General features: G+C 40.0%; 1 protein-coding gene across 4 annotated transcripts in view; it reads right to left on the bottom strand.

Moving 5' to 3' along the window:
* The window catches only part of USP6NL (USP6 N-terminal like), a 112,416-nt gene that overhangs the window by 47,236 nt on the left and 37,643 nt on the right, over window positions 1–27,537 (bottom strand). For 3 of the 4 annotated variants that reach the window (XM_032105917.1, XM_032105918.1, XM_032105915.1), the window contains 2 exons: window positions 12,842–12,915; window positions 10,696–10,778 (listed from right to left, as the gene is read on the bottom strand). In XM_032105917.1, coding sequence (XP_031961808.1) covers window positions 10,696–10,778; window positions 12,842–12,915 — 157 coding nt within the window. Of the gene's footprint in view, window positions 1–10,695; window positions 10,779–12,841; window positions 12,916–19,199; window positions 19,358–27,537 lie in introns of those variants that run through there. The other variant, XM_032105916.1, reaches the window with a different exon arrangement.

Below are 27,537 nucleotides of genomic sequence, written 5' to 3'. Positions count from 1 at the left end.
GAGAAAAATCTATAATATGCTTAATTGAGCACATCAGCATTTCTAGTGATTTTTGATATCACTTTAATTGTACATAAATGAACACTGAGGTTAAAAATGTCTTCTCAGAATCTCATTTTTATAAAGAAAAAAATTAGTCTAAGCTACCTTAAAATTCTCTAGAGTCTAAAAGGCAAAATGAAAGAGAATGCCTTGCTTCTAATTTACATTTGATAAACGTCTAAAACACCTAGGATTTTCTCCTTAAACACATATCTCCTGCTTTGAAGTACCGCTTGGAGGTTACTTCCCGTGCAGATCACTTACACCATAAATTAACAGCGATCCATGGTTTGCATATTGGCAGCTTCGTCTGCATTAAAATTCCTGCACTATGCAAAGCTTATTCCAACATAAATTAACTAAGATGGTATTGTTCCAGCAATACATACTTGCTCACTGCTGAAGCTCACAGCATTATGTACCTACATTTGCTTCTTTCAGGAAATAAACGTCAGTGGTCTCGAATCCCATTTTGGTGGGTCCTTCATTGGGTCTAGAGTAGCAGCATCTTTGCACTTCTACAAACTGTCCCCCCTTTTAGCATCCTTAATCTGTGCCAGTGAAACACACTCTGGCCATTTCCTACATTCAGTTACTTTAATCTTCTATAAATGCAAAATTTAGTAGGAAATATACGAGGTAATAATGATTATGCTAAATATGTATGTTTTAAAGCTTAAGCAGTAACTCAAAACCACTGCATATCGCTTTATGAACGTTGTATAAATTAAACTATATTAACGTACTCAATCATTTTTTTCAGTTCTGCTACCTAATAGCTCTTTTCATAAAAGGAAGTACTTTATGAATCCCTAGTACACAGTGGGTGATCTTTTACTCAAATCAAGTAGCAGCAGCTGTTAACAAAAAAACACATTATTTGTCCTCAGTTGGCAGAACTATCCTGCAGCTTATTTTTGTGTTTGCCATCAAATCTGCAGGACTGCATTCACCTCATTTCCTTCTGTATCTGCAGAGAATTGCTGAACTGACAGCCTGGACTACCTCAGCTGAAAGAATGGATATAAAATTCAAATTTCAACTCCAGTCCTAAGAATAAGCTTAGAATAAAGCCAAGCCAAAGAAATGGGTTAACACTGTGATACAGTTTTAGGAAGGAAAAACAAGACCATACCATTCTGAGTTACAGAAAATAACAACAGAACACTTCTTCCTTCCACAGGAAGGACCTGCATGAAGGGAATATAAGAGAAGAACCACACACTAGATCACCATGATAAGACAAGGGGAAAGGGAAGACAAAAAATAAAAGAGAACATCATCTTAAATACAGTTGTAAAAAAAATTAAATTCACAGTCCAAGTCACAGAAAAATTCATTGGTAACTTCTAGACACGTAACTTCAAGGCACTTCCTCCTCCTGGTGAAGTCCTACCACTAAATACACAAGTGATGTGCAAATATATACAGCTGTAAAGCTCACAGGTGACTAGCTGAGAGAAGCTGATTCCTCTCCCTTTGCTAGGTCTGGTTTAGACAATTTTCCTGAAACAGCTTTGAATAAACAGCCGATCTTCACCATCAGGCTGACAAAGAATACTTGTGAAAGTAGCAAGCCTGAGAAAAAGTGAACAACAAAGGCACTGAAGAGTTCCTGGTGGTAACCAAAACACCTTCTAAAGCAACACTTCTGACCACATGCTCTTGCAAAATAAGACCTCGCTTTAAGGAAGAAAATACTGCAAATTGCCACGGACAGCTCATGCTTTTGAACACAAGTTCAAATGCATTAATGCAAAGAGAAGAGTCACAACACAACCACTACCACGAGCGCAGACAGATTCAGAGAAAAATGTTCATTGTCCATCAAGGAAGCAGAGCTGTTAACTCAGTCAGAATGGACAGGACTAAGGAAATTTTACAGCAGGTCCAATGTACTCTTCCACTGTCAGGGATGTTTAAATACAATTACCCATCTACCCTGGTCTCTGACACAGCCTCACCACTTCACAACGGCATAGCAAGCAGGGATTCATTTCAACTTATCAGGAATTCCATAACTGGAAAACAGTGGGTTTGCTGTGTTTTCAGAACAGAAATACAATTAAAATATTATTTTAGAAGTAGTTCCTGTGGAAGCATGCAAAGGAAAAAAAAAAAAAAGAAAGGATTTGTCTAATGCTAGGAAGATGGACCTAAAAAAAGCATTCTGAATCTCAATTACTAACCCCAGAAAACTACCACTTCTCTCCTTAAATAAAGATAATATCCTCAGGGTATATTAGGGCAAAAGGAAAGAATGTTAAATAGAGCTGAGATTTGTGGTTGGGGGTTTTTTTAACAGCAGTTCCTCAGTATGATTAGCAATGAATATTTCGCAGCAAAATCAGTCAAGCCAAGTGTTATCACATATTTGAAGGCAGAATCCATGACACATAAAGCAAAACTCCAGTAAAGAGAAGAGAATTCAGTGGAGTTCCCATGGTAAATCTTTATAATGCCACGTAAAATTTCTAGACAGTCAAAATGAGGCAGATTCATATATTTAGGAGAAAGAGAAAAGAAACACAACTTTTCTTTAAAAAGAGAGATCTGAACTTTTTTTTTAGTAAGTATTTGACTTTGGCAGCTGAAAGAGGCTGAACTTGGCACACTTCTTCCCGAGGGAGGGAAGAGTTTAGCCACTCTCCCGACAAGAGGGTCTGACCCTGTCTCACAAAGCTGAGAAGAGGAAAATGACAGCAAGTCCCTGCTGAATGACCCGGATAAATAAAATGCAGTAAGATTCACATTTATAATTGAACTCTTAAGAATAAACATTTCATTGCCATTTTAGCACATCACCACATCACTTAACATGTTCGGCAATATTTACTGTGCCTAGAAAATTACGAATTGTGGCTCCATGTCACTGTGAACAGTAACTTTGCAACTCTTCCAGCAGCCTTGGAGCTCCTTCCTTAAACTCCGATGCAGACTTAATGGCCTTAAAAGGAAATGGCCTTAAGCTGAGACAGAGGAGATTAGATCAGGTATTAGAAAAAAAATTTTCACTCTTAGGGTGGTCAGGCATTGGAAAAGGTTGCCCAGGGAGGCGGTGGAGTCACCATCCCTGGAGGTGTCTAAGAGGCTTCTGGATCTGGCACTGGCTGATGTGGTTTAGTGGTTATGGGGTTACAGTGATGGTGCTGGGAGTACTGATGGACTTAATGAGCTTGTTTCTTCCAACCCTGATGATTCTATGTCTCTCCTACTAAAAACTTGAAACTAAAATTATATAAAATCCCTATTTTTTGAATGCTACTTTGATTATTACCAAATTACATTAACCATGCTTCTTTTTTTAACTGCTATTACCCAAAATCTCAGCATAACTTCTGCTGCTGCCAAGAACCCTCAGAGATCTGTCCTTACAGCTCTTATCTGGAGAGAACTCACTCATGTACCCACCCAAATCAGCAGGGAGTGCTGTGCAAGAGTTATTGCTTATGGACATGTGGTTCAACAGGCACATGGAAAAAAATATTAAGGAATGCACACAGAATACTTCAGAGATAAAGACTATTTTCCAGCAAGGCTACATACAAATTACCAAGAAATAGAATCCAAGAGGGGATAAGCGGTCGCTCATCATATTGCTCCCTATCAAAAAGTTCAGGGTAAAATAATAACACTGGAGGAAAAAAGTAATCAATAGTTTTATTTGGAGGCATTTAATGGAGTAGCTCAATCCTTGACTGAGCTCTCCCTTTCCTTGCTCCCCTAATTCGTTTCTGGAGCATGCTGTAGAAATGCATTAGAGCTAATAAAAATGCAGGTTTTTTTAAAGAGTGAAGTTTGATGGAGAAGAGCAGGTAGGTCTCTATCTCAGCAAAAGAAATAATAAATTCTGGTATTTGAAAAGCGCCTCTGGCAATGTGATAATCTCCATCACTAGCAAACTATTCTCAAAACATGTTCACTGCTTTAACAGGCTCATGGGATAAAGACTAAGGGTATGAGTCACATTCTCAGCTGCTGTGAACTGGTACAATTCCATCAGAATCAGAACAGAGCTACACTGCAAGAGTAGCACAAGAATCTAACCTAAATTTTGGAGAGAGCCTCATGAATGGGGTGAGAGGCAGAACACATCTGTATTTTCTACCACAAGTACTTCTATTGTACCACTCTTTATTCCCTAGGGGATAAAAACCCACATAAACAACCTTGCAAAATAAACCTCCAATCTGCCCAATCTCACTATGCTGATCCTGGAATATTTATCACCATAAGAGCATCTGCCACAGTAAATATACATCCCCAGTTTCCATTTACTGAGCAGGCAGTAAAAGGAAAAACATGTTTAAACTGAATCACCCAAGTCAGAACACAAAATCTGACAATACTGGTTACTGCTATAAGATAACAATTATTACTGTAAGTTAACACAAACCTTGATAATAACAAAGTCTGAAAAGAACTCCTACAGTGCAGGCTGAAGAAATAAAAGTACTTTTTAATTTTTTGAATCATGTCATAGCTGCATTGATTTTCACAGCTCATCAACAAAGTTACCAGAACAATTCCGTGACTGGCATTCATCAGGGAACAATGGAAAGGAAAAAGTTCCTGTAAAGTTGCAGTAAATAAATTGCAGTTTCTTCTGCCATTTTTATTTCGTAACTGTTAAGGTGTGACCACTTAAAACACTTTCCACAATATATTATTCAGAGTATTTAAGTCAGAATCCAGATTTCCCAATGAGGACTTGAGCTGTACCTGCCCCAAATTCCAAAAACCAGTATTATTTTTATTTTACTTAGAAAAACAAAACTGTGGCCTTGAACAGTTCTGTTATAAAAGAAAACTGAACACCTCCCTCACAGATGGGTGATTGTACAGAGAGAGAAATATAAAAGAATCACCAAGAATATACACACACAAAGATGCTTATATAAGACCACATAATGTAAATTCTAATTGCCAGCTAAAAATGAAAAGTGTGGGACATTTTATTTTTTTTAAATACTTTTGCGTGGCCACCATCTGATTGAAGGACTGAAATCAGTAGTTCCAACAGGTACCAAACAAATGAACCTTGCTGATGTTTCTTCCTCAGGGGGGATGTTGTTTAATGCGTTAGGGATTTCAGTACAAAGCCTCTCAGGACCTGGAGTGCATTGACCATTAGTGTGGTGACCTAAGTGCAGGAAGATGCTGTTCAGATTGGCTCAAATGTTAGCTTTCTGTGCCATCCTAGGAAGACACCGAGGCCGTCTGGCTTATCCTGCTCTGACTTTTGGCCTGGTGTTGAAAGGCTCCAAAGAGGATCAGCTCTTTAAACTGGTGTTGACCTTCACAATTGCAAAATGCTGTTCTCAGCTTCTACCCTACTTCAGGATCACGCACAAAGTTTGGGCTGTTTTGCAAACTTCAATCAGACAATGCTCAACCTTAACATTATGTGGGGCAGGGAGGAAGGGGAGGGAATAAAGCTGTTTTGCCCTTGTAGATAACTGGAGAGTTTCACAAAAAATAAATACAAGGATATATTCAAGAAAAATACATCTTTAAGTACGTGCTTTGATGACAGTCAGTTAAAGCTTAAATTCTTATTTACTTATAAAAATATTGACTGTCATTTGAATTTCTTGCTTTCTTTTACTGTCTTAAGACCTTTAATAACTTTTTAGCTATAAAAATAACACATAAAATTGTCACTTCTAAATAGACAAATCAATACAGATATTACATAAACTGTCAGTTTGAAAAAATAAAATACCTTTTAAAACATTCTTAGTTGTGTAGTAGGGAACTTGTCACCACCCAAGGAATAAGGTATTTATTCTAGTAGCTTTTTTAACCATTCCAAAGCAGCACCAAAATCAACTAAAGAATTCAAGGAAGGGGAAGGGGGAAATCCCAGATCCCGAGGCATTACTGGAATGCCTGCTATGAGCTTCAAGACACTCAGAAACTCCTTTGGCTTTTTTTCCCTGAAATTATTCCCTTATCAATGACTGCTAGAAAAAATGCAAGTAGAAGTATCTACAAGGTAAAGAAAACGGCTGACAAGAGAAGAGTCCACAGTAAAAATACTGACGACATTTGCTTTAAAATTTAGCCAGGTTCCAAGATAGGACAGAGAGGAACTGCTTTTTTGGGGGGTGCAGGGTCAAAATTCACATAATGCTGACCAAAAAGATACAACATATCCAAGAAGAAGAAAAAAAAGAAACAATAAAAAACTGAGCAAACAAACCCCTTGTTTTTTATGAATATCAAACACATTCTGCCTTTTTCATTTCCAAAAACAGCCAAAACAGGGGTTTTTTATGACTATCTGTGAAGAGATCTTCGGCATTTCTCCCATTCCTAAAATGCTTGATTGCAAAAGTCATCTATTACAGGCTAAGGCTTATCTGAGCCCGCCAGGAGTCCCCCGAGATGGTTTGCTAGACTTCCATCAGCTACAGGCACAGCATGAAGCACCCATCTCCTGCACTTTCTAGAAAAGAATATCTAATCTTATCAAAACAGTGGCAGATTGTATATACAGACACTGGTGCTAGACTTCAGAGGAAAAAATGTTCCTTTTAAAACTGAATGGCACTTTTCATATCAGCCTGACTACTCAGCATTCCTGCACTGTCACATGAAGTCAGCAGCAGGATTTTTACTGCAAAATAAATTGCACTGAATAAGGACCATGACTGAGGTTTTCTGGGGAAGGGATATTAGTGACTTTTTTTTCCCTTTAAATATTTTTAGGTTTATTGGTAACCACACTGCACTTGTATAAAATATGCTGGTCTGCTCTGTCAATACTTGTGGTCATGACTAAGACAAGCTCCCTGACATGGGATTCTCTGAAAGAAATATTACAAAAGTGAAGAGTGAAGTTTTAATAGGCTATTCCATGTAATAGGAATATTTAATTTACTTAATTGATGTATTAATTAAATATACTATTCCATGTATACCAGGTGTCACTGAGGAAGACCAACAGCACTTGGCAGAAAAAAGTCTGTATTAATTAAGAGGAACAATACTAACTGGAGAGACAGAAGAGACATGTGGAAGGGGATGCTGAGAGTATGACTGGAGATGTACTCCCAGTGGGGAGGCACACCATGCCCGGGTGGGGAAAGACATGTAAGACAAGGAGCAGTAGGTGAAAATAAGTAAGAAGCCAGGAGCAGCAGAAAGAAATTGTGTGCAGGAGCTCCTGCACTGCCTGCCACCTCACCGAAGGAACTGGGGTGATCCAAGGGTAACCATGACAAAAAGCAAGGGAAATTTGTCCTGGAGGCAGAGGGGAGACAGGTGTTTCCTCCAGATGCCTGTTAGAGTGTTATGGTTTGGAGTGTTCCTACCCAGCATCCAAATCAGCAAGCAGAATGTCATGTTATTTGGCAGTAAGTTATGAAAAAAAAATCCCCAAGTTGAGTCTGCTTTGCCTGCAACACCACATGGCTTAAATAAACAACCCACCAGTTCCTTATAGCCTTGCAACAACAGTAGTTGGTAAAGGCCAAATTTTCTACGTTTTAGCCAGTAACGAGAGTTTCACTCTTCCTGGTTCCTGCATGCCTCTACTGTACAATTTATGTTTTCAGCAGAGTAGCTCATAACTCCTACAATTTAGTCAGTGCCACTGAACAAACTCCTCATGACTGTATTTTTTTTTGTACACTTTGGTGTTAAACATTTCAGGAGACAGTCCCCTTGAGCTCCCCACAGGTTATTTCACAGCTTAGCTTTGCTGAAAACCTTTGTCCCACATCCAACTTCCCCCTAAAACTTCCCTTAATTCATTTCAAATAAGTCTCGTTATTATAATGCTCTGGTACTTCTCACTGAACATACTTTCTTGTTCCCTAAATTCATTAGGTATTAACTCAGCTATTTTTTGTTGTTGTTTTAAATAGCTGTCTTAATAACTTGTCCACACCAATTTCTTTTTAATATCCAAAGTTAACTACAACATTCACATTCATTTGCAGAACTGCAAAATAAAGTACTGCAACAAATTGTGTTCTGAAGGCAGCAGCTACTATAAATTTAAGACAGTATTGGGTAAAGATGATTCTAACTATTGTAAACAATAAATACCACAACACTTAGAACCACTCAAAGATGCCAGATACATCAACGGAGAGTCTTATAAGAAGGTTAAAGTGACCTATTTTACTTGAAGGCAAATGTCAAATCTGTTTCCAATCACAATCCCATTTCTCCACTGTTAAATAAAAAGGTACTTTCCCTCCACTTCTCAGTCTGTTCTCTGAAGAGAACCTGAGCCCACTTCTACAGGTATGGCAGGAAGACAATAGAAGTGTTAAGTCTTCAGGTTCCTCAAGTTTACAAATTCCCACTTTAACACACAAACAAGGACACTGGGACACCAGAAAAATTGCAGATCTAGACCAAAACTACTCTTTTAATGTCTCTAGTCTTTACATTCTCCCATCTTCTACCCAGTAGCAAGTTACACAGGCAGCCTGAGTGTTTCATTCCCTCAAAATTATCTTTTCTGCCCTATCAGCAATCAACTGAACTTTGAATGCCCCTTCACAAAGCCAAGGAAAGCTGCAAACAGGACACAGACAAGGAGAAAGAGAAAACTACTGATAGTAATCAAAGCTTACTGTACTTGAGAAAACAAGCCCTAATTTTCTGTCTGGTTCCTCACACCCAGCACCCTTCTGATATAAAAGACATCTCTCAGCTACTTAGTTATCTTATTTTAAGATGTCAATACAAGCAAGATTACAAATCCCTGCAGACATTAACTAGGGCACTGTATATTTGGTACTGCCCCCAGATTTTGTTTTCAATGTGCATCAGCCTGTTTGCTAATTTATACTGTAAACACCTGATAGGTCGTAAGGAATTGTGGCTCTCAGGGATGATAACCTTTTGAGGCTTTTGGTACGTCCTGCTGCATGTCAAACTCTCATAGAACAGACGTTTCTTTCAGACACAGCAGGCCCAGTATGACAGCACAGATGACCCAGACCATAGTTAAAATCTATAGTGCAGTATAAATTGTCATTTCAGGGCAAGACAGTTGATATGTTTATTCTAATGATATTTCTTCTATTAGGAGAGACTTTGCTTCTCAGGAAAATAAAAATATCATTTGCAATGAATTTATCTTAATCATAAAGCAGCCCTGAGAACACTCCCAGGTGAAATCTGCCCTGTAACAAGACATGGACAAGCTACAAATAGGCACAATTAGTGAACAGATTATCTGCATACACTGCTAACATGTGCAGTCTTTATGTAATTTAAATCTTTCGGCTTTCATCCCTTGAAGTTGACTATTATACAGAGAATTAATTCTGCGTTGGTGCATAAAGATGTTCCTGGGGAAGAGGTCTGGGGTAATGACTGACAGCAGCAGCAACTGGAGAGGACTTGAGTAACAATCTTTTATGGCTTACACATAAAAATTAAAGTATCACAATACAAGTAACAGGGAAAGTTCAGGAGTTCTCAAGGATACCAAAGTCTGAGGTGAACCCCGCAGTGGCTTCCATTACTTCTGCCCAAGAAATAAAAGTAACTCTGACATCCATTCTCCATTAGGAGTGCTACAACTGCAGCTACACCACCAGGCAGTTGTGCTGCAGCTGTGGTTTACCAACACAAGGACCTCTGTGTGTAAAACACATCTCTCTGAATGTCACACATCAGATTAACTCACCCCAATGAAGCACAAGCAGGTAAAGATGACTTTTTAACTGACAGCTTGTAAAAACACTAACATTGCAAAAAGGAAAGAAGAGAGGGGGAAAAAGCCCCAAAAACCAGAACATACACATCCCCCCTTCCCAGTACTATAAATTACATGGGTATTTCTGAGTCTTCCACTTATCACTGATTTTTCTGGATTTAAACTGCATTTCATGTATTCAAACAAAATGTCAAACATCAAGAACATCAGAGAGCCCTAATATTATCAAAAGCAGCAAGTCAGCTTGTGTTCAGTTTGTGCAAGCTGGATATTTACATCTGCCAAACACAAAAACCCTAATACAATTTAATGCTCTAATCTTCTATTTGCCAAAAAGGCACAGATTATGTTACAATGGAGGCACCTATAGGGGAACTGCATCTGGACTCTGGCATTTTCTGACTTAAAGTTGAGATTCAACATTAGGTCCCAAATCAGCAGAGATTTCAGTAAGGTTAAAAAATATATACAGCTAAAAGATCTTTGAAGGACTGAGATAAACTGTTGCTTGTATACAACCACTGAGTAACCGTAATATGTTAGGATCTTTTTAAAAATAAAAATTTTAACAAAAGTTTTATAAACCCAAGAACTTCAAGTTTGTTTACATCCAACTAAGTTATTCACAACCAAAATTTATCTGCAATTCAGCTTGAAATATCTTTTTTGTAGACTTATCAATTTTCATTCCCGAGTATTTTAAAACTATTTTAAACTATTCCTGTTTTAAAAATAGGAATTCCGTTCCCTATGCAGGATCAAATTACAGAAATAAAAAAACAGATAGAAACTGAACTGAAAAGCACAGTGAAAGATTAGCCAGTAGTAACATTTACACAGCAATTGCCAAAATACCTATTAAAAGGCATAATAATACTTTCACCAAATAGGTAATACAATAAAGAGCCTGAATATTAATAGTAGCAAACTTTTAATCTTATTTTCTTTCCAAGCTTGCTACTTACTGTAGAAACCCAAATCTGTCTGTGACTTTGTAAAGACGGTAGTCAGCATCTTCCCACGGTTCAATCTGAGCACCCTCACGTCCCTAAAGGGAAAGGAAAAAATAAAAAGCCGAATGATGTTTTATGACACAATAAATTAATACAATTAAGACAGCATTTAACCACTCAAAGCATAACCTTTGGGACATGGTGGCAGGAAGTTAGAGGAGGGGGAGGAGAACACCAGTCCTAAACTGAACAGCCAGGAAAAAGGAGAGCGGCACACCTCTCCCAGCCCTTATGAACAGTATTTTCATCACAGGAAATCTCTTTTGGTCACTGCTGTACACAGAATACATTTCAACCAGAGTCATAGTAATCCCACACCTGTTGTTAAACTCCACAATAATCCATCAAGGTCCCCACAGAGTGCCTTCTACTCGTTCCATTTTCAAAGTCCATCTTTCCTGAACAATCACTTGCAAGAGCACACCCTGCAGACAGTCCTGAATTAACGTCCATGCTGACTTGCAGCAGCAGTCAAACAATGCAGCACTGAGTTTTCTCTCAGTGATGCCTTCATTCATGTCCCACTCTTCTATTCCAATTGCCAATCTTGCAAAAGGTTTGCAGAAGTTTAACTCCATTTCAGCCCTATCTACATCTGGTATGGGCTATACACAGGTTACTGGGTACGAAATCAGGCCACCACTCAGAACAAAAAGTGTATTGGGTTTGTGGGGCCAGGTATTAGTAGCAGGGGGCTCCAGGGGTTTCTCTGAGAAGCCGCTGGATACCTCCCCCACATCCAACAGAGACAAAGTCAGCCAGCTCCAAAATGGACCTGCTGCTGCTCACAGCCCAGCCCATCACTGGAGCAGGTTTGGTGGCAGGACTTGTGACCCCATGGGGAACTCGCACTGGAGCACCTGTGCCTGAAGGACTGACCTTGTGGGAGGGACCAGTGCTGGAACAGCTCATGAGGAACTGCAACCCATGGGAAGGACCCACACTGGAGAAGTTCATGGAGAACTTCAGCCTGTGGGAAGGACCCCACACTGGAAAAAGGCAAGAGTTTAAGGAGACAAACCCCCAAGCAGGAGGGAGCCACAGAAACAACGTGGGATGAACTGACCACAGCCCCCGTTCCCCATCCTCCTGAGCTGCTCGGGTGGAGGAGGTAGAGAAAATTGGGAACAAAGTTAAGCCCAGGAAGAAGGGAGGGGAAGAGATAAAATGTTTTAGATTCAGTTTTTGTTTTCTTATTATCCTACTCTGATTTGATTGGTAATAAATTAAACAGATTTCCTCAGGTCAGGTCTGCTTTGCCCATGACAGTCATTGGTGAAGGATCCCTCCCCCAACCTTATCCCAACTCACAAGACTTTTGTTCTATTTTCTCTCCCCTGCCCAGCTGAGGATGGCAGTGACAGAGCAGCTTTGAGGGGCGTGTGGTGTCAGCTAGCCAGACAGGAGCGTGTTTTCTTTATTCCAAGGTGATCCACTCACTCACCTGCACACACTGTGCAAACACCAGCAAGTCTGGCAAATAAAACATTTCATGATCTCTACAAACACAAGTATTGCTCAGTTCTCCAATGACACTTAAAAGTCTGTAAGTGGTACAAAAATACCTGACTACAGTGTAAGCAATCTAGGTATACTCTGTGCCAGGCTTGTCCTGACAAGGGGTCCAAGATCAAACATGACATGACCAAGGCATTTCATTAGTTCTCCATAACAATATTAGAAACCATACAACTCACTCATCTTTTACTTTTTCTGCAATGATTTCAGTGTTTCTACTACTATAACCAAATACTAAATAAATAAAAAGTAAAATGAGAGTCTTTCTGATCTAATAGATACACTGAGCATCCTCAAACACCCCACTTTCACTATTTCTCATACAATACACTCCCTGAAATAGTCCCAAAGTAACTTGCTATGCACCTGAAAAATTAGTTGATTGAGTCATTACCCAGAATATCCCCCATGGAGGGAGAATTTAATTCACCCAGAGGCCAGTGTGTCATTAAACATCAGATTAGTACCCGACAGAGTATTTTGAACAACAGCTAGCTGGAATAATGATTCAGTTTTTAAACAGACATATTACTAAAATTCATTATAAAATGTCTTTTAAATTATTAACAAGTTCACTTACTCTGTCATACTTGGCAACTATTTCTGCTCGTTCCTGGGCAAGTTTGATAGCAGCATCCTGCTCAGCAACTGCACCTGTAGAGGAATTAAAATAATGCTGTTCAGATTTTCTCCCTTGTGAACAAAGAACTGCAGCCAAATACTTGGAAAATAAACTTCAACTTCAGGGAGACTACTTCAATGGAGAAATGCCAAAACTATTGTGTCAAAGCAAAATATGACCTTGGTGCATGTCTTGAATACTGCTCAAAGCAAAGTACAGTTACTGCACAGCATCTTAATTGCTGGTTGAGAATATTTCTGATTTTCCACCAATGCAGATATTAAATACAGTAAAAAAATAATTCTGCACAACCCACTAAATGAAGGACTGAAGAAAGTACTGAAAACCACTAGAACTGGGAATTCCACATTCTAATAGTCAGAGAAAGCTGAAACATTCACTGCTGGCTTAAAACAAATGTGTGAACTATTTACAGGAGTTGTAGAGGTATTAGAATGCTGAAGAAATACTGCATGGCTTCTTCTTAGAAATTGCCTAAAACTTATTTCTCAGAAAACAGGGAAGGGGGGTGTTACAGTGTCAGAACTGTACCTTGGGCAACCCCGAGCTGGAAGAAGTGTAAGGATATGACAACAGGAAGGCTGACGGGCAAGAAGAAAAACAATGTGTGAGTAAGCATTAGACATGAGGACACTGCAGATGCAGCACTTAGTACATGAGTGGAGTTCAAGTTTTGGTAAGTCCTGTTCCCTGAGCAGAGACTATCTCTAGAAAATGGACAGGACCAGAGAGCACCAAGAAAGGAAAAGTTGTTTGTTTGAATACCCAACAACAGAATGTACTTCAGTATCCCAAATGTAATTATATCAAACCAATGAGGTAAATCAGCCTTAATTAGTAAGTTTGTGAAAGATTCAAGAGTTGATTTCTTTTGATTATTAAAAAGCAATGAACTTCAGATAAAGCAAGGATTTTAAAAGGTTTAAAATATATTTCAACCTAACACTGTTACAAAAATAACTCCAAGCATGTGTTTTTCTTCACTGTCTAGTTCATGGCAACATAACGAACTTCAAGAATTGTACATACCAACCATCTGGGCCATGAAATAGAAAAACAGATCAGATATTACAGTTTTCTACCGTATGACATTAACACAATTATTTGTTCAAACCTAGTGTTCCTTTAATAAAGTTTGCCTACATATTTCTCAACATTTAGACAAGAAGTTGTGCCAAGGTGGCCTTCTAAGACATCTGTTAGAGATTTAGCATGGTCTCTGCTTGCTTTCACTCCAAGTTTCTCCAGGGGAACGCAAAGAGAACCTCAGTGTGACCCACCACAGACACAAGACCCACCACAGACAAGCACCAGCATTCAGACAACAGCACTGCTTGTCCCAAGCTTCCCCTAGGGGAAAATCTGGCTGCTTCTATAAATCTTTCATTTATGATCCCCAGAAGTCACACTTTGTTACCCTCACCTGGTCCCCTTTTCCTGGCCAGCATCATTTCCCAATCATATTACCCCTGTTTATTAGCAAGGACACAGAGCTCTGTCATTTCTTCCAGTGTGTGGCAGAACCAGCACACATGTACTTACACAGTTATTTGAGGGAGGGGGGAAAAAAATAAATAAATAATTCAATCTGCTATATTTGGAAGCTTTACATCTCTGAGCCACCACACGGATAAATAATTTCCTCCCTGTAAGGTAAGAGGTAAGTAGAATCATTTCACATTGCTCATATTTTGGTTCGTCCAAGCAGAAACACTGCTCCTCCCCTGCTTTCAGGTGCCAAATCCACATTTATTCCTAAGCCTGAAGGGGACTCAAGACACAAAGCAGTTTGGGCGCAGGTGCGCTTTCCCTGACCCAGCTTTACAGCCACTGCAGGGCTCTGTGACCCCGGCTGCCCACGGGAGCTCTGATCAAGGCACAGCTCCCACCCCCCCCCACAGCCCTCCAGAGCCCCTCCCCAGCCTCGTCACACGAAAGGGCACAGACACAACTTCACACCACTGCCAGGACATTTCAGCACTATCTCCTCCTCCAGCACAACTACAACAATCTGGCTCCTAATCTTTACTAGCTGGCATAGCGCGTCTACTAAACTGACAATGTCCACTAAAGCTACCAAATCAACAGTGAGAAAAAGCAGTGGATGAACCCTGGTTTTACTTTCAAAGTGAGAAGATAAAGGAACTGTAACCAAAATTAAATTGTGTTTTCTTTTGTAAGACAGATCTGTGCTTATAACAAGTCTTTACAGAAGACCAATTACGGGTTTTTAAAAAGTAAACTTTTAACTTCCTTAGAAACCTGACATTCCTTCAGCAAATTTAAGTACTACTTGACCCTAATCTCCACTTCTCCAATGGACAGATGTGGGGGAAAAGCTCCCTTGTTTGAAGTACACCTGCTGCTGAGCTTCAAGAAATAGGGAAAAACTCCTATCACTAACTTTCAGGCAAAAGAGAGATTAGATTTAATTTGAGAAAGAGTGAAAGAGTGGCTGAACGTAAGTGGACAATACTGTAATACACAATAGTCAGTACATTCACATAGTATGTAGTCAATACATTTTTTTAACTAAAAATGGCTTATATTTTTATTTTAAAATGTGCTCAAAAGGACATGCACAGATCTTCAACAATGCAGATAGAATAACAGTGTAAGCTCAAAAATAGTTTGAACTTTTGCTTAAAAGAATGCCAAACTGTATTTGCACCAGAAAGCAAGTTCCTGATTTATGCTGAAAACGTGGCCATGGCTTACCATCCCTTCCTCTGCATAAGCAATGTGTGAATCAAAATTTGGCATGTTCTGTGTCTCATGACAATTCAATTACATTTAGTGTGTAAATTATCATATTCATTGCCTTTAAAGTAATCCTCTTTGCTTTCTGCCAGAATCATCTTAACCTTCCAGCTGCACTGAGATAGTTCAATACTTCACTAATCCATCAATACTGAAACCCCAGAAAACAGCCTGAGATAGGGACAAGAGGTTATATTTTGGGAGATAAGCATTAAACATGATTTTTCTTATAAGAGGAAATATTTAAATATCTCCAACTTAGAAATTACACAGTGATTCCTGATAAAGTAAAAGCTAAATATGGGAACAAGAAAAAGTCTTCGGCACGAAAATACATCACCATGAAATTGAAGACAAGTAACTGCTATCTTGAAGTCTTATCAGTTTTATTCTGTGTTATCTCAGTGAAAGCAGTTAAAGATACAACACAAGTATGATTAAATTTACTAATTAAAAGTTAGCATTACAGATTATACAGGAAACAATGCCATCTAAGTTGAAGTTGACATTAATATATAGTCAATTAAGTAGTATGGAGAACTGATTTGAACTAAAAAATAGGGAAATATATTAGCAATGACCTGATGATAAAATCTCTCAATGATGGGATGCTGAACAGCACTTTCAAGTCCCCCCAAAAATCAGTCAGGCTTACAAGGCATAAGCAGTATGGTTAAAACTCTGCCCAGCAGCAATCATAGAATGACAGGTTGGAAGGGACCTCAAGGACCATCTAAGTCCAAGCTTTCTTGGCAAAAGCAGAGTCTAGACAAGATGGTCCAGGCACCCTGTTCAGCTGAATTTAAAGTGTCCAATCTTTGGGGATTCACCACTTCCCTGGGGAGATTATTCCAATGGCTGCTCTCATCGTGAAGATTTCCAAGTGTCCTGAATCTCCTCAGGAACAACAGACATAATGCAAACTAAAAACACATAACACTATGCTCTGTTAATGCTAGACTACCTGGAAGAGACCAACTGCTATAAGTGACATTTAACAGCAAAACAATGGATTCAAGTAAAAATAAACACTACTAAAGAAAAAACAAGGTTGTGGCCTACAAATAGATGTAGTTAAATTCTGACTATTAGCAAAACTTCTGAAGGATCCTGCCCCTTACTCTTGCTTTCGTGCCATCTTCTCCCTTCTGTTCCCCAGGGAGGAACAGCAGGTGTCTATGTAGGCACCCACAGACACCAGAGAATCTCGACCCAAAGACCCCCTATAATCCACCTAAAATCTGTAGGTCGGGGTAGGGAGAAAGTAAGGGGAAAAAAATTGACAATAATGTAATTTAGTATTCACTTAAATCACTGAGCTAAACACTGAGGATCCCTCTTGCAGTCCCTGCAGTAATTCAGTTTTCCAAAATAAAGGAGCACGAACTGGCAGCACTATCCCTTGTGTTTCCAGCAGTCAAAGAGGAGCTGAACAGCCTGTGACAGCCTGGCAGCACCTTGGCTACTCCTGGCTGGGGTGGCTAACACAGAGCCCATAGTTACACCTGGCTTTTATCACAGCCTGGCAGAACTGAGCTGCTGCCAAGGGAGAAACAGCCAGAAGACAGTAAAACACTGGTCTTTCCCACAAAAAGAAAAGCCGCTGCTCTACAAGGTTTACTAAGTATCTGTATTTTGAATTGTTTGTCTAATCCTACATGGCTCCTAATCCTGTTCAGATACAGAACTGCAAACCAGTAAGGCACAGCTTTTTTTAAAGTGATCACCATGTGCAATCCACTGAGCACATTATCTCCAGTCCCTGCAAAAGTAGTCATATGACTTACAGAAATGGTCTTTGGGGTTACTCACACTCACTAGAGATAATCTCTCCAAAACAGTCTAAAAAATGACTAGACAGTATCTCACCTGGAAAAGGTAACAACAGCCAAGGACTAGCTCCCTCATCGAGGTAGTATGAAATGAGTACCACCAAGAGCCTCAGCAAGTTCCTTACGTTCGAGGAAGGTACGAGATACACTGCAGTGCTCATGTATCAGCAGCAGCATAATAAACTGCCTCTTACAGATGTGCCATAAATTTAAGAAGAATCATAGATTTGTTTAGGTTGGAAAAGACTTTTAAGATCATTGAGTCCAACCATTACCCCATCGCTGCCAAGCCCACCACAAAACAATGCCCCCAAGCGCCACATCTACCTATCTTTTAAATACCTCCAGGGATGGTGAATCCACCACTTCCCTGTGCAGCCTGTTCCAGTGCTTGACAACCCTTTTGGGAAATAAATCTTTCCTAATGTCCAGTCTAAACCAACCCGATACAACTTGAAGTTATTTCATCTCATTCTGTCATTTGTTACCTGGGAGAGGAGCCTGACCCCCACCTGGCTACAGCCTCCTGTCAGGGACTTGTAGAGAGCAGTAAGTTTACCCCTTGAGCCTCCTTTTTCCCAGGATAAACATCCCCAGCTCCCTCAGTCACTCTTCATAGGACTTGAGCTCCAGCCCGTGTCACAGCTCCATTCCCTTCTCTGGACATGCTCCAACACCAAAATGTCCTTCTTGTCATAAAGGGGCCAAAACTGATTCCAGGATTCAAGGTGTGGCCTCATCAGTGTTGAGTACAGAGGGGCTATCACAGCCCTGGTCCTGTGGGCCACACTATTGCTGGTACAGCCCAGGATGTCATCGGCCTTCCTGGCTGACTGGGCCCACACTGGCTCATGTTCAGACACTGTGGACCAGCACCCCCAGAAGCAATGCCTCTTTCCATGGGGCTGAGGCTCAATATACTAAGAGCATCCTGTGCAACCTTATCCCAAATTCTGAAAAGAGATTTCTCCCCGTTTTTCTCCTTTCACCCACCATCGCTGTCTCTCCAACTGCAGAGCACTCTAAAAACCACCCAAAAATTTAAAGATGTTAATTTGTTTCCCATTACTTTACTAAAATTCTTGCTTGTTTGCACATTACACGTTCCATTGCACAAAGAAATGCACTGGCACAAACTCCTGTCTGCAGGCACTACCACCAGCTGCTACGCATCTACACATTCAAAGCACACATCAGAGCAATAAACAAAGTCTCTGGTCATAGCAGAAAGTCCCTTAAATACTCAGGCTGTTTATTTTCCTTCCAGTTCATTCCCATAAACAACGAAATAAAAGCCATGACGTACACCTAATAGTATTTTGTTCTGGGTACACGATGTTCAAAAGGAAGAATCTTGGTAAATGCCTGCCCATCAATACTAAACCTGCTCTGAACAAAAGGCATTAAGCATCATTTATTATACTTTCTCTTTCTCTTCATGCAGAGAACTTCTAAAACAGAGAACTTCTAACAAGTGAACTAGTTAGTTAGAAAAGCAATCCCTTTTACACAGCAACACTTCCTCAGAAGTACGTATTTCCAGAAGTTAACTGAGCTACATTTCTTCCCCCTTACACATAATTATATACTTTAAACAGTATGAAGTATTTAAAACTTATCACTAATTTGAAATAAGATAGAAGTAAACCAGCACAATATAAACAATTAAAGACCAGTACATAAAATTTTACACAACACTTTACCAGTCTTTAGACTGTCATTTTCTTCCCAGTCCTTGTAGAGCTCTGTTTTAGTCTTCATGAAGACTAAATATGGTCTCTTTGCTTCTAGACCATATTCTAAATCAGTTTATCAAAAATGACCAGGGGAAAAGTTCTCCTCCTCCACTTGCTGCATTTGTTCCACACAACTGAGCCACTTGACACGTGCTCCTTTCTCCAGACACAGCCCCTCTACAGCTCCATGAGCTGCAGGGACTCAAACAAAGATGCCATTTGTTAATGCCAAGTGTCACGAAGGCACCACGCTGGTGTTCTCCAGCCCAGCCCACAGCCCTGCATTCCAGCTCATAATAAACAAAAGGATTTGAACAAACAGCCTCAGAGGCCAGGGCTCCTGTAACACATCACTGTTATACTCTTGGGCAAGAATTCTTAATGGTGTTTTCCAAGTGCTGCAGGAAAAGCATCTTACTGAAAGGACTTACTTGAAACGGGGCTTGAAGTACCCTCTTTCTGACTTATTACCTAAGAAACCATGAAATTAGGTAACTCTAAAAATACAGTTTAGATTTCTGTAACTGGCATTCCCTACATGCAGGATGGAGATTTTACATTATTTTCTTATCAAAACTCCTTTATTGCTCAAGATATATTGGGGACCTGAAACATCCAGGACATCAGGAATTGGCAAGAACGCTTTTGATGGTAAAAGTGCAAAAATTCAGGAGTAAAATTGGTAGAAATCATCTGCATCCTGAAAACCAGATCCCCATACCAAATATTCCAGGACAAACACACGAAGCCATTCTCCTGAACAGACTTTAGCCCTCACACATGCTCTCTCACACAGACATTCTGCTGCTGATGCCTGCAGCCAGAACCAGCCAGCTCCATATCCTAACCTAAGCAAGTCAGGGCACATACACTACCAGACACTTTGTGAAGCCAGCTGAAAGACGACCAGTGGCACTGGCACAGGTTACCCAGGGAAGCTGTGGAATCTCCATCCTTGGAGACATTCATAAGCTGGGCGTGGTCTTGGGCAACCAGCTCTGCACAGCCCTGCTTGAGCAGGGGGTTGGACCAGATGACTTCCAGAGGTCTCTTCCAGCCTCAACCCTTTTGTGGTGTTCTTGCACTCAGAGAAGTGTTAAAATGCCAGGAACAGGAGATCTGATCAAGTGTGTCAGACAATTCTTTTTTCCCCAGAGACTGAAAAAGGAACAGTTCCTTCAATTGTTTTAACCTTCCTCCCCATATCGTCCGGCAAAGCACCAAGCCTGGAAATGAGCAGCAGCTCCTTTGTCTTTACCACTGATTACTGCTCATGGATCCCACCCAAGCCCAGGTGTCAATAGTTTGGTCTCTGGAATCAGTATGAGTTTAGACTAAGCCAGTGCCATGTCCACCACCAGGCACATTTCCCTCAAAGGCAGCATTTTCTGACTGCTGACACACACAACAGCAATCCTCTTGCTACACAGAAATAATATTCCACTTTGCTCGTAACAGAACTACTGAACTGGTTTTGTAAAACCAACTACTTTCTGTTTCCTTATCTGTGAGCGTATTTGTGGTGAGGATGAAAAGAACTCACACAGAGTGAACACAAGCACTTTTTACAGGTTAACTCTCTCACCCCTTCACCACTTGAAAACAACCTGCTTTTTAATATCACTGCTGCTCTTCTACCACACACTACACCCAGGCAGCAATAAGCCATATTACTGACAGGTGTAGATAGATAGATAGATAGATAGATACACACACTATAGCTATACTAGATATCTCTATACTGGTATTTCTCTTATAGCTCTCAAGTTTAGCATGTCTGGTTTTGCGAGTGTTTTCAAATAGACTTACACAGAGAAAAGCTGTTTTGGCTTAACTGAAATTTCTCTCTATTTCAAAGAAAAGAAAAAAGCTAAAAGATAGAGTAAAACTCTTTGAAAAACAATATATTGCACTATGCATATGAAAATCAATATATTGCACCAAAAAAGCCCATTGCAACAGCAACACACATGCACTCTCCCCCTAATACTAGCATTCAAAGTAGACCCAATTGTAGTTTTACATGAGAAATGGGTAAAAAATAGGAAAGTAAAGATTTAACTTCCCTGAAGAAATGTGATGGAACTCTCATCTTAATGAAAAATCAAGTTTCACGATGGCAGAACTCTTGCAGTTTTGCAACATCCCCTATGAGACACTGCACAGTCACCAATGGAAAATGGTCACTTCAGAAATTAGTATAATTAACTGCTACTAAAACCCCACTCAAATCAATTTTAAAGTGATCCCCAAAGGACTCAAAGCAAGAGCAGGGAAAACCAGGCAGCCCTGCTAAGCGATATTCCACAGAGGAAGCCTGTGTCAAAACATGAAATGGGAATTTAGGAGTCTATGTATTGCATAGAATTTAAATCAAATACTCTGTCTTGCTTTTAAGCAATGATGGACTAAAGGACTTACAGAAAGTCTACCAATATTAATCAGTTATTGCAATATGTCTATCATTTTATTTTTAATAACATAGCCTTACTAACACCTTTAATCAATGGAGCAATGAAAGCAGAAAACTCAGAACAAACCAGCAATAAAACAGAAGAAGAACATATTCCAATAAAATACAGCTTGGCCATTTACTTAGTCCTAATTTGCAATTTGTTTTTCTGTGTGTTTCATGTAAGTAAGTACACCTTAAAATTAGATCACTCCATCAGCAATGCCTACACCTAACCAGCTGGAAGCTGCAGTTGGAATGCTCATGTCATCACCTCACTACTGAGCCTTATGCAAGCTCCCACAAGGGTTACAAAGTGGAGTGACAAGAGCTGGCAGGGTTCTACTGTAATTCCATTTTACTAAGTGTTGTGTGTGCAGTCATGGGCCAGAAGATAATTAATTTAATGAAGGTTAACATAATCAGCTGCAAAGCCAGAAGAAACCATAATTGCCAATTTGCAGCAAGCTACACTGAAAAGAGTAAGCCCAATTTTGAACAATACTCCTTTCTTGAAAGGAAAAGAGGACAAAACCAACGCACAACCCACCCTCCTGGCCAGAACTCTGTCAACACAACCTGAAACATTTATGGCAGCTCTTAGTAGACTTAAATGTAAAAACTCAGGCTGGGTATAATTTGGGGCTTGCCAGTATGTAAAGACTGGTCTGACTTGTGCCACAACTAGCTAATGTCTTATGTCTAAGCTTAAGTCATCCTTTGTTCTCCTCTTCCCAAGGGTGTAGCTGGTGTCTGGCCTTTTCATTACAATTTTTCTGTTTTCTCCCTGTTATGAAAGAGCAGCATTGTGGCCACAATGAAGTGGTCGCTCACCTACACGTTTGTCTTTCAGGAGATGCAAACACTGCGCTGAGCTCAGTCATGTCAGCCCTCCAAGCAGCTGTTCCATGGGTGATGGGAGCAGATCTGCATCCTGCTGTTCCAGGGGACACAGCAAGCCTTGTGTCTGTAACACGTTATAAGCCAGCAGCCATGGAACAGCAGAGACACAGCCTTCATGGAAAAACACAGGAGGTTTTCTACTACATGGAAATCATTTTATGGTCTTCCACCAAAAGATTACATTTCTCAGAACTCCTACTGTGGCTAGAACTGATCCCGCTGTAACATATAATCTGTTTCTTCTATGGCTCATGAGTATTACTCCCACACTTCTCCTGAAATCCATGACCTTTCCCAGCACCAGCCCTAGCCTTTACAATTATGTCTTAATAAAATATGCTGCAAATCAGCTGCTGCATTAAATGGTAAGATCAGACACTTGACCTCAGAAGCAGTATTGACAGATAAAAAGCAGGAGTATTTCAGGAATTTGACCCTCAACCTAACATTAAGTCAAGGCATCCTTTCACATCAATGGCTTTTCAGGTACTGGTTATGATTTTATAAGCAAATTTAGCTGGAAATGTCTTTTTTTTGATCCCTTGTACTTTAAAAGTATATTATGCTTGCAGTTCCCAGAGGCTTTTGAAAACCAAAATATCCCTTCTGTGCACTGACGCTGCTCATACTTCTTTTAACCATGACAGGCTACTAAACACAACAAGCAAAACGATCCTTCTGTAAGATTGAACATAGCAGTTCTCTGCAATAAATTTCTTCTTCGTTTTCCCAATGCCGTATATCAGGATGACATATAAAAATCTTTTTTTTTCCCCAGCAACATAAATCAAAAGACCATTAAAAAATTCTCTGAAATTCTGACATTATTTCCGACATAATTTCAGATTTCCTGTTTTGAACATCATAAGTAGCGCTAGAATATGAATGTTTTCACAGCAGTAAGATTTGCAGTATCAATTTGACGAGTAAAATGGTTCTAATATTTTAGATTCTGACACAAAGCAGAACATTTCATAACAAGAGCTATTCTTCCCACGTTAACAGGCTTATATTTAAATAGTCAGTTGCCACACTGCACTAATTATGTTAAATCTCCTGATTAATCATTTTTCTCTCTGCATTAGTCAAAACTAATGAAGCAAACAATACTTATATTTTAAAATTCAGCATTAATGATGTGAAGTCTATTCCCAGTTTAAAACATCACCAAGACAACACTCATACAGACTCCAGATAAAGTTTTTTAAAAGGAGGCAGCTCTTTTAGTTTTTGAGGAACCAGTTCATTTCTTCTGTAGGGCTAGAGAAGCTACAACAGTTCTCTAGTTATAAAATTTCATCTATATTGGTATCATTTTATACCAGCTAAAATAAAAAGGTTTGTTCTTCTACACAGATGACCTTTGAATACACTGACATACCCACAGTCCAGCTCATCATTTAATTACACAGCCGATTTAACTGATTACAACAGGAAGAAAAGGAGGGTTTGTTTTTGTAATAGATGCTATTCTGCCACTTAACAAGACTCAAGAGCTCCAAGCCAGCTCAGAAAAACACCAGCTCTGACTCAAGGTGGCAGGAGTAGAACTTGAACAGCATCATGGGGACGAAGCAGCAGCTCCCCCAACCTGCCCAGTGCCCACAGCCTCAGGGCTGGCACCGAGTTGTTGCTCAGCTGAACAGGCACTACCCAAACCTCGCCGGCCCATGCATGAGATGGAAAAGGAAGCGTTCACAAACAAGCAACTGATGAGCAGCTGCTGAAACCACCAGCTTCTACTCCCCAGCTGCACATGTACTACCAGTCTACTTTTCTGCCTTCTCCTGGAAGACACAGCATGAAGCACACAGGGATGAGTCCTTGCCCACAAGCGTGAGAAAACCTCCCTGCTGCCTCTGTTCACACCTGAACCTGAGCCTCCCAGGTGCTGAGCTACTGCTCTGCCTTTCTGGGCACAGCCTCTGCACGGGGAGACCTCGGGATTCATTTTCATACTTTAAGTTCAGTTTCACCCCCATACACAGCAAGAAAATAAAACCTTGAATATTGTGAAAGTTGTGGCAGGATGAAAAAGCATTTATTGCTTTATTCCAGCAACAGCATGTTACATGAGTTACACTACTTACTACAGGCTGTTGGACAGACTGTTGTGATCCATACCTAAGAGTGTGGATCTCAGGCATCCCTCCATCTACCACTGGGATACACTGAAGGAACCATCAAAACTCACAGTAACAGTGAGAGAAGCTGCAAGACCTTTCTCTGTTTGACTTTAATTATCATCTTAACATACTTAAAGCATTTCACAAAAAAAAAAAAAAAAAAAAAAACTGAGTTACACACTACAGCTCAGTTCACCGTAGCTGAATAGCTTTCTTCAATTACTCTGTCTCTGAGCTATTCATCTTTAAGAAAATAAACATTTTAACTGCAGTAATACCTTAAGTACAAATAGGATCCTCTAAAGGAATCCTCTGAAAAGCCTGAATGGCACCAAGAAGCTCATATGACACTAAACCTTCTCTTGGTGGCTCTGTGGTAAGTTTGAGTAAGTCCACAGAAAGACATCAAGGCAAATTCAGATACCTGCCTGCTTGTATCAGTCATGTCTACACAGCACAGAGCTGCTTTGAAAAAAAAACCTGAATAACTGACTAGTTACAATATCTGTCATTCATTTAATTAAAAACGAAAATGACATTTAAGAGGGGAAAAATGCTGAAATCCCCTCTGAACATTTGAAATCGTCTTAAGTGTCAGGCAGCAATAGATCCATGTTTTTTATATTTATAAAGCAGTAATAGGAAAGGCTGGAAGAGTAAGAGACAACCAGATGGAGGGTAAACAAGTTTGTCGAAGGGCAGCAGAAACAGGGGAAGTTTCTTCATCTTTGCTTCGAGAAAAGGAAGTTAGTGGTAGACAAAAAGGTTCTGTTGTTCTCAGTTTCGCTGATTGAGGGCTGGTAAACAAAACAAAGTAAACAGCCATGGCATTTCCCATGCAAAACAGGAATTAGGGCTTCCAAGGCTGTCCTGTGTGCCTGGTCCCAGCCCCAAGCTGAGGGAAAACCCAGCAGAGTGGCTGCAGTAAATCCCAGTGCCATACCCACCAAATCACAATCAGGTCACGTTCATACTGCTAATTAGCAATACCAGTATGAATTTGTTTGCTTCCATCTAGTTTGCATCAGTTAAAACCTTTGTCAATATAAAACAACTTCAGAGATTGGATAAAACACCCCAAAGCAGAGGAAAAGGAGGGAAGAAAAAAGATCAGAAACTTTCTGGCTGTTTATCTACAGAACACTGCACCAGTCAGAAAAACCTTCTGCCTTCGTTATATCCATCACCTTTATTTTTTTTGCTAGAGGAAACACTGAAGTAGATTTTAGATGTAATCTATCCCTAAAACTTAGGGCATTGTGACAAGAAAGGTCAGGGTTTTCTTTTTCCCCAACCTCTGACACCAGTTAAGTACAGACAATACTGAGATGTCAGCACCACTGAGAGGCAGGCACAAAGCCATAGCAGAAAAGGACCACAAAAGAAAAATGAAAAGGCATTTGTTTGAATAGTTGATTTTAAAGGACAGTACAGGCTAATCAGAATTTTCCAAAGAGATTATAAATGTCCTTCAAGTAAGAGAGCACAGCAAGAGACACCATTTGGCTCATTCTGTGGATACTCTGAAAACGTTTTACAAATATCCAGTGTTGACATAAGATGACAGTTATTAATTTATACTGCTGTTGCACAGAAACAGTAACTTTAATAATCAGTGCCATTAACAGGCCTATCAGTAACACTTTCTTTTTATTGGCTTAGAGGAAGATGAACACTGAGGTACTTCAGTGACACAAACCCACCATCAAGTTTTCAATGCTACTTCTCTCAAAGTCAGTACTTTTATTTCAGTACCAATGCAAAAGGAAGAACTACAGACACATGCTGTGAATGCCTTAACAAGTTCCTACTGCAAAACAAACATGAGGTTAATTCTAGTCTAAGCCTTATACACAGGCATCAAGCAAAAAAATCCATTTGTTTATGCTGAAGTCGATAATGCACTGAACCTACTAATGAAGATCTGCTTTATAACCACTACACTCTGTTAAAGAAAAAAGCCAAACCAAACGAAAACCACCCATAACCCAGAAAAATCTATTTGTCACAGATTCTCTTATCTCAGCAGAAAATTACCTGAAATTAAAAAAAGCCGTTTTAAACGAAGTACACTGAGAAAATCTACTTCATCTACACTGATGCAATACTTTGGAAATCCCTATTCCAGGTTACAAGCATTAGCTCTAGGACAATACACAAATAAAGCCTTTTATGGCTTCCAGTCAGCCCATATAACCTATTTCACTCCCAGTAGATCACTTTCAACCTCTGCGAATTTCATATCCCTCACAGAAACAAAATCCACAGGAAGAGTCACGACTTGGTTGAGCTTGTAGAGCTGCATCTGGCAAACAGGGTCCTGCTCCCTGGGAAAAGCAGACCCACTGCAGAACCCTCCCCTAGCACAGACATGACCCTCCATCAGAGAGAAGGAGGAACAGCACCAGCTGGGATTTAAACACAGATCCACCCACTGTCTGCTGTGCCTGTAGACAAGCAATGAAGATATTCAGCACTTTGGGGAGGGTTCAAGTTCTCCTTTGTGCAGCTTGAACAGACCAGGAGCAACCGGGCTGACTGGTTACCCAGGCATGAACCAAACATCACAACCTTCACAAGCCAACAGCTTGGAGCTCTAACTAAAACCAGCAGCTGCAGAGAGAAAACGTAGAGGTCAAAGCTCTACATATGCTTACATGGCCTTTAAATCCTCTTTTTGACTTGGGAGAGATAGACACAGTGGTCAGGCAGGAAACCTTCCCATGAGGTGTAATGCTCATTCTGAAATCCATTGACCTCACATGAAAGTTCAGCAAATTCATCAGTGAAATTTTAATCAGTGAAGTTAAACCCAAAATTACTT

This window comes from Corvus moneduloides, chromosome 4 (assembly GCF_009650955.1).
Source record: "Corvus moneduloides isolate bCorMon1 chromosome 4, bCorMon1.pri, whole genome shotgun sequence".
Taxonomy (NCBI): domain Eukaryota; kingdom Metazoa; phylum Chordata; class Aves; order Passeriformes; family Corvidae; genus Corvus; species Corvus moneduloides.
This window is presented reverse-complemented; position numbering and strand designations above follow the sequence as displayed.